This window comes from Neophocaena asiaeorientalis, unplaced genomic scaffold (genome assembly GCF_003031525.2).
Source record: "Neophocaena asiaeorientalis asiaeorientalis breed wild unplaced genomic scaffold, Neophocaena_asiaeorientalis_V1.1 scaffold59, whole genome shotgun sequence".
Lineage (NCBI taxonomy): Eukaryota > Metazoa > Chordata > Mammalia > Artiodactyla > Phocoenidae > Neophocaena > Neophocaena asiaeorientalis.
This window is the reverse complement of record NW_020174268.1, coordinates 3,261,344-3,274,276: the sequence shown is the minus strand read 5'-3', so window position 1 is coordinate 3,274,276 and position 12,933 is coordinate 3,261,344. Positions and strand designations below refer to the sequence as shown.

Here is a 12,933-nt window from a genome sequence, read left to right as displayed (position 1 = left end):
AGCTTAATGGCTAGAGGCAGTGTGTTTCCATGGGTGCGCGGGGAAGGGATGGGAGGCAGACTGTGGGAGTCTGGCTCCCCTCTCACTGGATAGGCTTGTGTAAGTCAGGTAGCCTCTCTTACACAGGGATTAATGACAGCGTCTCCTCCATTGGGTCACTGTGTCTTGGAAGTAAAGCGCTGAGCGCAGTGCTGGGTAGGGACAAAAGTCGGTTCCAGGATCATCATCATCACCTCACAGAGAGATTCCTGGGCGTTTAAAGGCCACGCCCTGCAGAGCCCATAGCAGCTCCACAACCAGCTGCCCCTCTTTCTTTCATTGTCTCGGATTTTGGCATCCTGTTGTGAGCTCTCTTGAACAAAGGATTCTTCAACTGTTAAAAATAAGAGCTCTAGGGCTTCCCTGGTGGCGCAGTGGTTGAGAGTCCACCTGCCGATGCAGGGGACACGGGTTCGTGCGCCGGTCCGGGAAGATCCCACATGCCGCGGAGCGGCTGGGCCCGTGAGCCATGGCCGCTGAGCCTGCGCATCCGGAGCCTGTGCTCCGCAACGGGAGAGGCCACAACAGTGAGAGGCCCGTGTACCGCAAAAAAAAAATAATAATAATAAAAGCTCTAAAACCACTGACCTGACATCTAGTTAGAGTAACACGGGGCACAAGATGACTTCAAAAGGCGTCCTGCTACAAACACTTGGGAAACTTAGACAAAACGTAAAAAGCATCCTTTGAAAAGCAGAGTGTATAAGAAAGTGCGGGAGGTAATACCAGAAATAGAAACTGGAAAACGAGAAGAGTGAGAGCGAGAAGAGTGTGGGTGAGGTGGGTGTGTCCTGGTGGAGGGGAGGGGTGGGAAGCAGAAGAACTGTCCTGATAACCCAAGGGCTTGGGTTTTAATGCCTGATGGGGACACGAGGGAGTCGGAGGACAGGCATCCTTCTCAAGCACAAGTGAAACAGCTACAATAAGTGACGACACTCGGCCACAAAACAAGTCACAGAAAACACTAAAGAGCTGATACCACATAGACTCTGCTCTCAACCCTGTGGATTTTAATTGGTAATAATAATAACATAGCCAAAAGCAACTGGTACATGTGCAAATTTTAAAACACTCTTGTAAATAACCTGTGTGTCAAAGAAGAAATCATATCGAAAACTTGAAAGGAGTCAGAATGAAATGAAAGGTAAGTATCTACACTTGGAAGAAAGAGCTAAAACAGTATTTTGAGAGAAATGTTACAGCTTTAAATGCTTATATTAAAGACAAGGAAGAGGATTGTGAAGAAGAAGAAAGATGGAAATCGACGAGCTCAATGTTCAATTCAAGGAATTAGAAGAAAAATAGACTAATATAGAAGACGCACAGAAAGAAGACGTGTGTAGAAAATGATAGGAACAGAAACTGATACTCTAGAAAGCAAAGAAATAGAATAAGCACACCAAAAGGCTGGCTCTTTAAAAAGACTAAACAGGCAAATCTCTAGGCAAGGTTGATCCAGAAAAACAAAAAAGAAAAGATATAAATACTATAAAGAATGAAGACAGGGCTTCCCTGGTGGCGCAATGGTTGAGAGTCCCCCTGCCGATGCAGGGACACGGGTTCGTGCCCCGGTCCAGGAAGATCCCACATGCCGCGGAGCCGCTGGGCCCGTGAGCCATGGCCGCTGAGCCTGCGTGTCCGGAGCCTGTTTTCCGCAACGGGAGAGGCCACAACAGTGAGAGGCCCGCGTACGGCAAAAAAAAAAAAAAAAGAATGAAGACAAAGACAGGACTAAGAGACAGTAGAGGTTTTTTTAAAACATTATATCGGGACTTCCCTGGTGGCACAGTGGTTGAGAATCCACCTGCCAATGCAGGGGACACGGGTTCGAGCCCTGGTCCGGGAAGATCCCACATGCCGTGGAGCAACTAAGCCCCTGCGCTACAGCTACTGAGCCTGTGCTCTAGAGCCCACGAGCCACAACTACTAAGCCCACGTGCCACAGCTACTGAAGCCCGCGTGCCTAGAGCCTGTGCTCCACAACAAGAGAAGCCACCGCAGTGAGAAGCCTGCACACCACAACGAAGAGTAGCCCCCGCTCGCTGCAACTAGAGAAAGCCCGCGCGCAGCAGCAAAGACCCAACACAGCCAAAAATAAATAATGAATAAATAAATTTTTAAAAATAAAATAAAATCTGCACACACACGTGCACAGAGCGATCCATCTCAGCCTGCTTGTCACATAGACAGGTAAACCGAGGCCCTGAGAAGATTCCCACCTGGAATCCCCAGCAAGTTGGTGGTGGTTATGGGTGGGGGAGTGATGGGTGGGTGGCATACGGGAATCAGAGAGTAAGTAGACTGATCTCAAGCCTTCTAGTGACACCACCATGCTCTGATTAGGGACAATCAGCCCCTGCGAACTTTTCACAGGCTTGTCTCTTCTTCCTAGGTACATCAAGGTGATGGAAAAATCATTCTCTACCCCAGTGAGACTGTCTTCCAAATTCTCTTTCCTGATGGATCAGGCCAGATATAGTATCCACTGGAGCACAGGGACACATATGATGTCTGAAAAGTCTGTGATTCGGGGCTGGGGCATGGGTTTTACTGGGGTCTGCGTCCTCCGCAGGGCTCTGCCCTCTCCAGGGGACCCCAAGGGACTACTTGTGCCTTAACCATCTCCCAGTTATCCATCAGGACACCTGGCTATGCTCATCCTCAGTATAAAAGAGGGAAAGTTCACATACATCGTTCTGGAAGACAGTGAACATATGTGTGTCCGGGCCCTTATCAACAACTCTGGCCATGCCACCTTCTATGATGAAAATGGAAACATCTGGTAAGCTTGAGTCATGAGTCTCAAACACCCCTCCCCGAGGAGAAGCAGTGTGATTAAGGTTTCGATTCCCAGTCTGCCCAGCTGTCCTCTCTCTGGCTAAGCCTCTCTTTCTGTCTCTCATTCACTTATGAATTCATTCATCCGACTCACACATGGGGAGATGGGTATCACGATGGGCCAGTAAGACAGGTCCCTGACCTCAGATGACACACTATCCTTTTCGCACCATTGCTTCCCCGCCAGGAAATAGCAATCACGGACTCAAAGCTGGAGTAAGGTGGGACCCTTTTGGTTTCAGCTCTCTATATCATTTAAGAATCAAACTTCATGAGAATTACCTTAGAAAGACCCAATGACCCTCTGTTCCAGGTGCCTCGAAGAGGAGGGTATGGTGAGTGCTTTGGAGGGGCGTGTATTGTATTTTAAAAACATAACTTCTAAATATTTCATTGTAACTAGCTTAGTTGTTATGTTCCCATTTCTGGTAATGGTGGGAAACCTCATCTTACCAATTCGAGGTAATTCAGTCGCTTCAGAATTTTTCTCCACCTCTTTGGTGTAAGAACTCTGTCTTTTCAGGATTTCTCCCTTGCCTTCTGCTCTAATTGGTCATGGAGTGGGAAATGCATATTGTCTTGAACCAACTTTATACTTCTTGATAGTCAAAGCCAAAATTTTTTTAATTCCGAAAAAAGATTTTCATTCTCCAGGCTTTGGTTTTTAAGAATATTTTCTCTGCTATGAGGTTTTTCAACACCATTTCCTAGTTGACTACTTTGTTCTCAGGGGTATCTGCCCTTCCTGGAGGGCACTTTGTATAGAAATTGATGTCTGAAATACTACAAAGCTACAGTAATCAAAACAGTGTGGTATTGGCACAAAAACAGACATATGGATCAATGGAACAGAATAGAGAGCCCAGAAATAAACCCACACACCTATGGTCAATTAATCTTCAACAAAGGAGGCAAGAATATACAATGGAGAAAAGACAGTCTCTTCAGCAAGTGGTGTTGGGAAAGCTGGACAGCCTCATGTAAATCAATGAAGTTAGAACACACCTTCACACCATACACACAAAATAAACTCAAAATGGCTTAAAGACCTATATATAAGACACGACACCACTAAACTCCTAGAAGAGAACATAGGCAAAACATTCTCTGACATAAATCATAGCAATATTTTCTTAGATCAGTCTCCCAAGGCAAAAGAAATAAAAGCCAAAATAAACAAATGGCACCTAATCAAACTTATAAGCCTTTGCACAGCAAAGGAAACCATAAACAAAATGAAATGACAGCCTACAGACTGGGAGAAAATACTTGCAAATGATGCAACCGACAAGGGCTTAATATCTAAAATATACAAACAGCTCATACAATTCAATATCAAAAAAATAAAAAACCCAATCAAAAGAAGAAGACTTAAATAGACATTTCTGTAAAGAAGACATGCAGATGGCCAATAGGCACATGAAAAGATGCTCAACATCACTAATTATTAGAGAAATGCAAATCGAAGCTACAATGAGGTATCACCTCACACCAGTCAGAATGGCCATCATTAAAAAATCTAAAAACAGTAAATGCTGGAGAGGGTGTGGAGAAAAGGGAACCCTCCTGCACTGTTGGTGGGAATGTACACTGGTGCAGCCACTATGGAGAACAGTATGGAGGTTCCTTAAGAAACTAAAAATAGAGCTACCATATGACTCAGCAATCCTGCTCCTGGGCATATATCCGTAAAAGACGAAAACTCTAATCCAAAAAGAAATATGTAGCCCAATGTTCATAGCAGCACTGTTTACAATAGCCAAGACATGGAAGCAAACCAAGTGCCCATCAACAGATGAATAGATAAAGAAGATGTGTCATATTTATACAATGGAATATTACTCAGACATAGAAAAGAATGAAATAATTCCATCTGCAGCAACATGGATGGACCTAGAGATTATCATACCAAGTGAAGTAAGTCAGACAAAGACAAATATTATATGATATCACTTATATATGGAATCTAAAAAATAATACAAATGAATTTATTTACAAGACAGAAACAGACAAAAAAAACAAATGTATGGTTACCAAAGGGGAAAGGGTAGGGGGAGGGACGAATTAGGAGTATTGTATTAACAGATACACACTACTATATATAGAATAGATAAACAACAAGGATTTACTGTATAGCCCAGGGAACTATATTCAATATCTTGTAATAACCTATAATGGAAAAGAATCTGAAAATATATATATAAAACGGAATCACTTTGCTGTACACCTGAAACTAACACAATATTGTAAATCAACTCTATGTCAATGAAAAAAATTTTTTTAAAGAAGGAAATTGATGTCTAAAAGGGGGAAGAAAGCACTGGATACAAGAAGCATCTGGGAGTGGGGACCAGAAACTCAGTCAGTTATCTCCAATAGCATCTGCTACATACAGTAGGGCCTCTTCTCCCTAACGACACTTAAATTTTATGGCCACAAGAGACCTAGGGAAAATCTACTTTCACATTCTTGTTGAGGAAACTTAGGGACAGAGAAAATGATGAGTCGTTCGCCCCAAGCCATACATAAAATCACAGGCGAGCAGTTTTATGGAATTTTGACTCAGCCTGAAGTAAAGCATTCTTTTAAATTATCAAATGAAGCTTGCGAGACAAACAACATCTTATTCCAGCACATCAAAACCCAAGGGGAAAAAAAAAAAAAAAAAAAACCCAAGGGGAACGATGGTGCTCGGAGCTGGGGAACGGCTGCCCCCCGTCTCGAGATTCTGATTCTGTAGGTCTGGGGCGGGGCCTGGAGATCTCTGCATTCTTTAAAAGCTTCCCGGGGGATTGTAGGGGTTGGCTGGTGCTGGAGCCCAGGCCGGTGTGCCCACCCGTCTCCCAGGGCTGTGGCACCCACTCGGGGCTGTAAGATAAAGACAGGGGACTCCGAGGCAATACATCCCGTCCCCTCCAGGGGGCGGCTGCTGTGTGACACCACAGACCGTTCCTGGGACTCCAGGAAAGCCTCAACTCCACGAGGAAATGGGCCCAGAGGTCCTGTCCTGGGGGAGAGCAGTGACCAGTGGTTCAACCTCTCTTCCTCTGGGCAGCCCAGCTTCCAGGCCCAGGCACTCGCCTCGTGGTCCCCTCCCGGCCCAGGAGCCCCTAACTTCTCATCTCCTGTCTCTTTCCTTGGGACCTGCAGACCTCTTGCCTTGGAAGTTTTTCGGAGACTGTGTTGACCACTTCACAGCTCCTGATTCTCCAGAGCGGGACACATACCTCTCTTTCTAACCCTGGACTCCTCCCTCACGGGGAAACTGGGCCGCTTACAACCAAGAGGCTGTGGGATGTTGAAAGAGAATCGGTTCTGCTCAGAGTGGGCTCCGAAAATCTTAGCAAGGGGCCTGGGCAGCATCCTGCCCCCAGGGCCACAGGCCAGGGCCCGGGCCCCCGAGGGCCTCCGCTCTCACCCGCCGCCCGTCAGGGGCCCCCATGGCAGGAAAGCCTCCACAGACGTGTCACTGTTGCTTTTTCTTGCCCTTCCTTCTTGCTGCTGGCCGGGCAGACTGAGTGGGAGAAGAGAAGCGCTCCGACCCCGGCTTCTCTGGCAGGGCCCGGCCGGCCGGGAGGCCCCAGGCGGCCCCCCGTGCTCAGCTGTAAGCAGTTCATTGCCAAGGCTTTCTTACTGCCTCTCCCAAGGGCAACTGCATCTTCCCTCTCTGGGTCAAGCTCTCATCTCATGTGACTTCAACCAAAGTGGCGCCACGGATGGCATTTCAGGCATCAGAGACCTGGATGGGAGAGGGACTGTCTCTGTGTAAAGCCTCACACCCATCACACCTGAAACTTCACACCACGGGGCAGAGCGGGTGGCGGCACCCGAGAAGACTGCTCCCACCGCAGAGGGACTCGGCCCCTGAGTTTTTAATTCATTACATGCATCACAGCCTCTTGTCTAGGTAAAGAGGGATGTGGTTGGACAGGCTGGGCCCCGTGGTGAAGGGACTTAACAGTTTGCACTCGGCTCGATGGGCAGTGGGAAGCAACAGGAGGACCTAGCGTTGGGGAGTGACCAGAAGAAGTTCTCCTTATTGGAAGTGAACAAGGCAGCCGTTAGCAGGCCTGAGCTGGCCTCTCCCTCCCAGCGTCCTACAAGGCCCCTGAACACCCCCAGACAAGGCCTGGCGGGTGGCCTGAGTAATCCGGGCTCCCCCAAACCCTACGTTCTCCTGACTAACCCAGGTCCCAGATTCTCTTCCCTTCTGCATTTGGTTCCCGAGAGAAGTTGCTGCCCATCAGCACCAGTTCTCAAGACGGCCCTGGCGGGATTCAAAAAGCAGAAGCCAGGGCAGAGGGGTATGGTGGGCTTGAAATGCCAGGAAGGGACGGCTCAAAGGAGAGCAGGGCCTGGGCTGAAAGAGGGAGGAGCCCACCACCCCTCACTCACCCACAGCTGTTTCCGCGGGCGCCAGGCGCAGTGCGGGGCAGGGGCCACCCGGGAGCCAGACAGAGGTGGACCCTTCCCTCCGGACCACAAGTTACATTTCCATTTTAGTGGGCCAGACGGATGATAAGCAAACCCAGTCGATTCTCATTATTCGAGATAGTTCTGTTCTATAAGATCTGCAGAACATGGACGAGCAAACCCTGAACCATCGCTCCCAGGGGAAGGATGCAAATGCACGCATTTCACAGAGTCACAAACACGCACAGAGCACTGAAGGATCTGAGTTGCCTGGTGCGCACATTCCCAGCTGCTTTGCCTTCCTAATTCAGCTCTTGACGAGGGAACCAGAGGATGGAGCCAGGAGGAGCAGGGCACGTGGTGCCAGCAGCTTCAGCTCTGGGGCCGCCGGCTGGAATCTACCAGGATGGGTTGTTTCTAGTATGTACGGTTATCTATGTGTGATAGATACACACACCTATTTCCCCAGGGAGCAGCGGTTCAGTATTCGCTAACTCTGTTTGAGGCAACTTTACAGAACCCAACTACACCAAATAAAGAGAATCAATGTGTATTAGTAAATTATAGGAAGGAAATTAACAAAGAGATGGAGATAGTCATATCGGGACTCGGGGCTTCAGGAAGGGCCTCTCTGAGGAGGTGACATTTAAGCCGGGGCTTACAGCATAAGCAGGAGGAAACCACGCCAAGCAGGGTGGGGAGACCTCTCCAGGCAGAGGGAACAGCACGGCAAAGCCATGAGGAGTTCGAGAGCATGCGTGACCCGGGAACTGAAAGGAGCAATTGGGTGTGAGGGGCCAGGAGCACCAGAGGAGACAACATGGACAGGGCAGGGCCGAAGGGCTGCGCCTAGATGGTTCACCTCCTTGTTGGCATTTCTCCCACCTGCCAAGGCCCCATGTTGGGGGGAAAGAGCACGGGCGGGAGGGGAGGAAGGAGGGGCGGGCTTGCAGCCCTGGGAGAGGCTGTGCCCTCACCCCCGGGGCCCACTGCTGTGGCTGCCTGATGCCTTCTTGGTCTAGGTTGAACCTGAGCCCAAACCTGGGATACTACTTCACCAGAGACAAGTACCAGAAGGCCTGGAACTGGTGGGATCTGAACCGCCACGTCCATGCACCCCCCGTCCAGCCCATCTCCTTGAAAATCAACCAGTACATCAAGGTACAAATAAGGAGCCAGGATAAGATCATCTTCCGCTTCATCCACAAGAAGCAGCACATTTGTTTAAACCTAGGCACCAAGTACAAGGTAAGGTCTCAACTCCCCACGTCTCTTGCCAGGTGGGGAACTACCTGCACGCAGGCCACTGCTGGCTTGAACTGGTCCATGCTCAGGCCTCCAGGCCATGTTTCTCAACACTCCAACCCCTAGGGAAACGAGGCCCCCTTCCCTGACTCGAGGCTTGACCATATACAAAGCAATCATTTAACTTCCGAACACTTATCATTTAACGTAAGATTCGGAGCTGAGGAAACTGACATTCGCATCCCAGCAAGACCCAGACACGCTCCAAGGGAGCCCCAGATGGATGTGGGGCTGGTAGGCAGACACCGTGAGGGCCTCACTTTCCTGCTGTGCTAGGGAATCCAAGGGGAGAAGCTGGACACCCCCAGGAGGGTACAGCCTTTGGAAGGCAGGTCACACCAGGGCCCAGCAGCTGGCCACCCTTTGGTTTGGGGGGTCAGGTTGGGATGTGGCCATGGGCACAGGCCAAGTGAGTGTCTTGGGGAAGCAGCAGCAAGGTTGCCGGTGGTAGGGCTGGGTTCACAGATTCGCCCTAGAGAGTGACGTTTCCAGGGAAGGCTCAGTCATGGCCACAGGGTCCTAATCCTGACGCGGGGGGAGCTTGGTGCCCAGGTAGCATTAATCCTCACGAGCCGCCTGTGAATTCCCACAGTACATTACCCCGGCGGTGCTGAGCGAAATGAAAAAGAAAGCAGTCCTGGAGATGGAACTCAGTTCAACGGCTCGGAAGATCCAGATCCTTCTAGGGAAAATGAGGACGATCCTGAGTACACTGACCACCTGTGATTTGGAATGCTTCATACAGGGCAGCAAGATCTTGCCAACAAGACAATATGAGTTGGAGGAGGAACTCTCGTCTTCCAAGCCGGGGCAGTCACCAAACTGTGCTGCTTCGGCACGTGCGGAACGTTTCGGGAAGGTGGAGGTGTCCAAAGCCCCGAGGAAACCCCCAAAGCCCTAGTTCATATCTTATGGGAGCTGGTTTGTAATTTGGGACCTATCACAGCTCCTTGATTTGGAGAAAAAAAAAAAAAAGCTTTTCAGGGGCAGAGAGGGGCTGACAGAGTCTGTGGCTGGGCACAGAAGAGACTTAATCATGCGTCCTGCCAGCATTAGAAGCAAACTGTTTCAGTAGACAATACATGTCAACACCTGTCCCGCTTGCTTCTACTGACCGTATGAATGCAGATGTTCTTTTGTGACTTTCCCATGCTTGGGTTGACTCAGGACACAGACTATCTCAAAGCCTAGCTCTGCCCGCTGTTGGCTGTGTGACCTTGGGCAAGTAGCTCTCTGCCTCCGTTTTCTGATCTGTAAAATGGGTCTAGAAATAGTAGCTTCACAAACACCCCCGCCAAGACAGAGGGACACCCAGTCAGCAAAGCCGCACCAGCCTGCAGCCAGTCCCCCAAACCAGGAGCCCAAAAGGACCCACCCTTAAACTCTCTTCAATAGCTAGGCCCCTTTTGGTCACTGGTTACATTCACCAACTCAAATAGGTAAAGCAAAATGGGAAACGTGTAATCTGGATGGAAGATGCAATGGGTCTCATAAAGGACTGGCACGTGGGAAGGCTCCAGGAGCCAGGAGGACTTTTGTTCTCAGCTCTGCGACACTGGTCTTGTTCCAAAGATGTGGTTTTTTTTTGCGGTACGTGGGCCTCTCACTGCTGTGGCCTCTCCCGTTGCGGAGCACAGGCTCCGGACGCGCAGGCTCAGCGGCCATGGCTCACGGGCCCAGCCGCTCCGCGGCATGTGGGATCTCCCTGGACCGGGGCACGAACCCGCGTCCCCTGCATCGGCAGGCAGACTCCCAACCACTGCGCCACCAGGGAAGCCCAAAGACGTGTTTTCTATGTATCTCAGTTCACATGGCTTTGTCTCCTAGTCTTTCTCAAAAGATCCCAGTGGTCTCTATTGGCCTGGCTTGATCAGGAGGCCACCCTTGGTATGATGCAGTGTGGTAAGAGAGGGTGGGGTTACGTCTTAGGCTCCTAGTCGATGTCAAGCATGGAGAGGGGCAGTAGTTTCTAGAAAAGGGGGACTCAGGAGCTGGGCAATCCCCGATAGCGTGCCTTTTATACGTCCCTGGGACACTGCAAACTTCCCAGGTTGGCCTCAACTACAGCCTGAACCAAAAGAGTATAGGAAACACCTCCTTCCCGGCTCAGCCTAGCAATTAACCAGCTGATCCCGGCTGTGAACAGACAGCCCAGCCCCACCTTCGCGGCCCCGCTCTCCAGCCAATCCCACACTGCCCTCACCAAAGTCCTGTCCTCACCCCAAATCCCGACAACTGCGCACCTGGGGTGGGACCAGGGTGGTCAGGCTGGCAGTAGTGGGGTGCTGCACGGTCACTTCCCCCGTGCGACCATCACACCTTGTCGGCAAGTAGCGTCATCAGCTAAGACAACAGGTACTTTGTTGCCAGGTAGTGACCGCTGGGGAGCAGACCGTCACAGGCCGCACAGTACTTGGGTTGACTCAGGACACAGCCATTCTAGGGACCTTGTTGGTTTACACCTCCGCTGGTGTGGGCAGAGGTCCCTTCTCTTACCAGGCCCTGGAGACAAGGAGCTCCGGAGTCGCGTCTCGCAGCAAACAAATCCTCCCGAGCCTGCGTGCATCTCAGAGCCCCGACGTTCCTCCCTCGTGTGCCCGGGAAGCAGACAGCCCTGGTGGGGGTCTCGGTGCCACCGCCCGCTAGCTGTGCGACCTTGGCCATGGCAGTGAGCCCCTCTGGGACTCCGTTTCCTCCTCTGGAACAGGAGGGCAATCAGCAACACACCTTACAGAGCTGGAGTGAGAATGAAAGCAGGCGGCGTCAGTGGAGCGCTCAGCGTGGCGCTTCACAGATGTGGGCACTTCATTATCATCCGTCAGTGCCTCTCCCCGGTCTTTCTCCTTCCCCAAAACCTGAAGACATGACTCACCCCATTAACACAGAGACTGTCAGCAGGTGGCCTCGCAGAGGCATTGTGCTCGGTCAGCTCCCTGTTTTCAATATTCTATTGCCAACGTCTATAGAGACACAGTATTTCACGTAGATTTTAGGCATTTCCAGCCTCTCTCGTAGCTGCTGCTCTGTTTGAGTGTTATCACCGGCCGGACACAATTACCCAGCACCCAGGGACTGTTTCATAAGGAAAACGGAGTTACCTCACAGATTGTGAAGGAAATAGCGAAAGTAGCCAGATGACCGGGAACTATAAAAATCCAGCCCCCACCCTCTGTATTAGTTTGCTAGAGCTGCTGTAACAAAAAGGACCACACACTGGGTGGCTTACACAACAAAACTGTATCATCTCACAGTTCTGGAAGCCCTAAGTCCGAGATCAAGAGCGTGGGAAGGATGTGGCCCAGGCCCGTCTCCCAGCTTCTAGTAGTTCCTTTGTCTTTGGCAGTTTTCACATGGCGCTCTCCCTGTGTGCATGTCCCTGTATCAAATTTCCCCTTTTTATATGAACACCAGTCATACTGGGTGAGGGGCCCACCCAACTCCAGTATCTTAACCAATTGCACCTGCAACAACAAGCTGGTTCACAAGACGCTTCCTGCTTGGATACCAGGAAAACTCACTGGAGAACAAGTGCCACCAGACACCCCCCAACACACGGCTGCCAGCGCGGTGCAGAAAGCAAAACCCACACCAGAAACGGAAAGAGACGCCCTTCCCCTGTGCCTTGCAGTGTAGCGCCAGCACCCTACCAAGCCTAACTCTGCACCAGCTGGCAACGGAGAAATGTTCTCAGGGTCCAGCTCCAGAATCTCAAAGCAGGGCCCAAAAGGGTGGATTTGGAGCTGAGGGGCACTATATCGATAACTGGCACAGAGCTTCTTCCTCCTCCCTGCCCCAGCACTCAGTGAAGCATGGAAAAATCACACACACACAGGAAGTCAGCTTGGCCAAGATGAGAGCAGTTGCAGTGATGCCAAGTCTAGCACACTGCCACAGCAGTGGACCGACACTTCCTGCTTTGAAAAAATAAAAACCTGCATCTGTAATGCTTCCTTGTTCTCCTTCCTCTGGTCCTCCTGCTTCTGGTCTGTCCCCTGCGCTCCCATTTCCTTCCAATAAAGCCCTTTTCTGCTCCAGTTCGACACGATGCCTTCTGTTGCTTACCCTCAAGGACCCTGAGAGATACAAAGGATGAGTAGTAAGGAGACAAGTGTGGGCAGATAGATATGCAGGAGTCTGAACAGCCCGTGTGCATCAGGAGTTGAAAGTTTTAGCAAAGGGGAAGGAGAGTGTTACTAAGACTAGGACTTCCCTGGTGGTTCAGAGGCCAAGACTCCACGCTACCAATGAAGGGGGCCTGGGTTCGATCCCTAGTCAGGGCACTAGATCCCATATGCTGCAACTAATCACATGCTGCAACGAAAGATCCCGCACACGGCA

General features: G+C 50.4%; 1 protein-coding gene across 1 annotated transcript in view; it reads left to right on the top strand.

Annotated features, from left to right (window-relative positions):
- The window catches only part of ERICH6B (glutamate rich 6B), a 42,237-nt gene extending 32,741 nt beyond the window's left edge, over nucleotides 1-9,496 (top strand). The window contains exons 5-8 of the mRNA XM_024755631.1: nucleotides 2,432-2,517; nucleotides 2,669-2,821; nucleotides 8,313-8,538; nucleotides 9,188-9,496. Coding sequence (XP_024611399.1) covers nucleotides 2,432-2,517; nucleotides 2,669-2,821; nucleotides 8,313-8,538; nucleotides 9,188-9,496 — 774 coding nt within the window. The remainder of the gene's footprint in view (nucleotides 1-2,431; nucleotides 2,518-2,668; nucleotides 2,822-8,312; nucleotides 8,539-9,187) is intronic.
- Nucleotides 9,497-12,933: the final 3,437 nt, after the last annotated feature.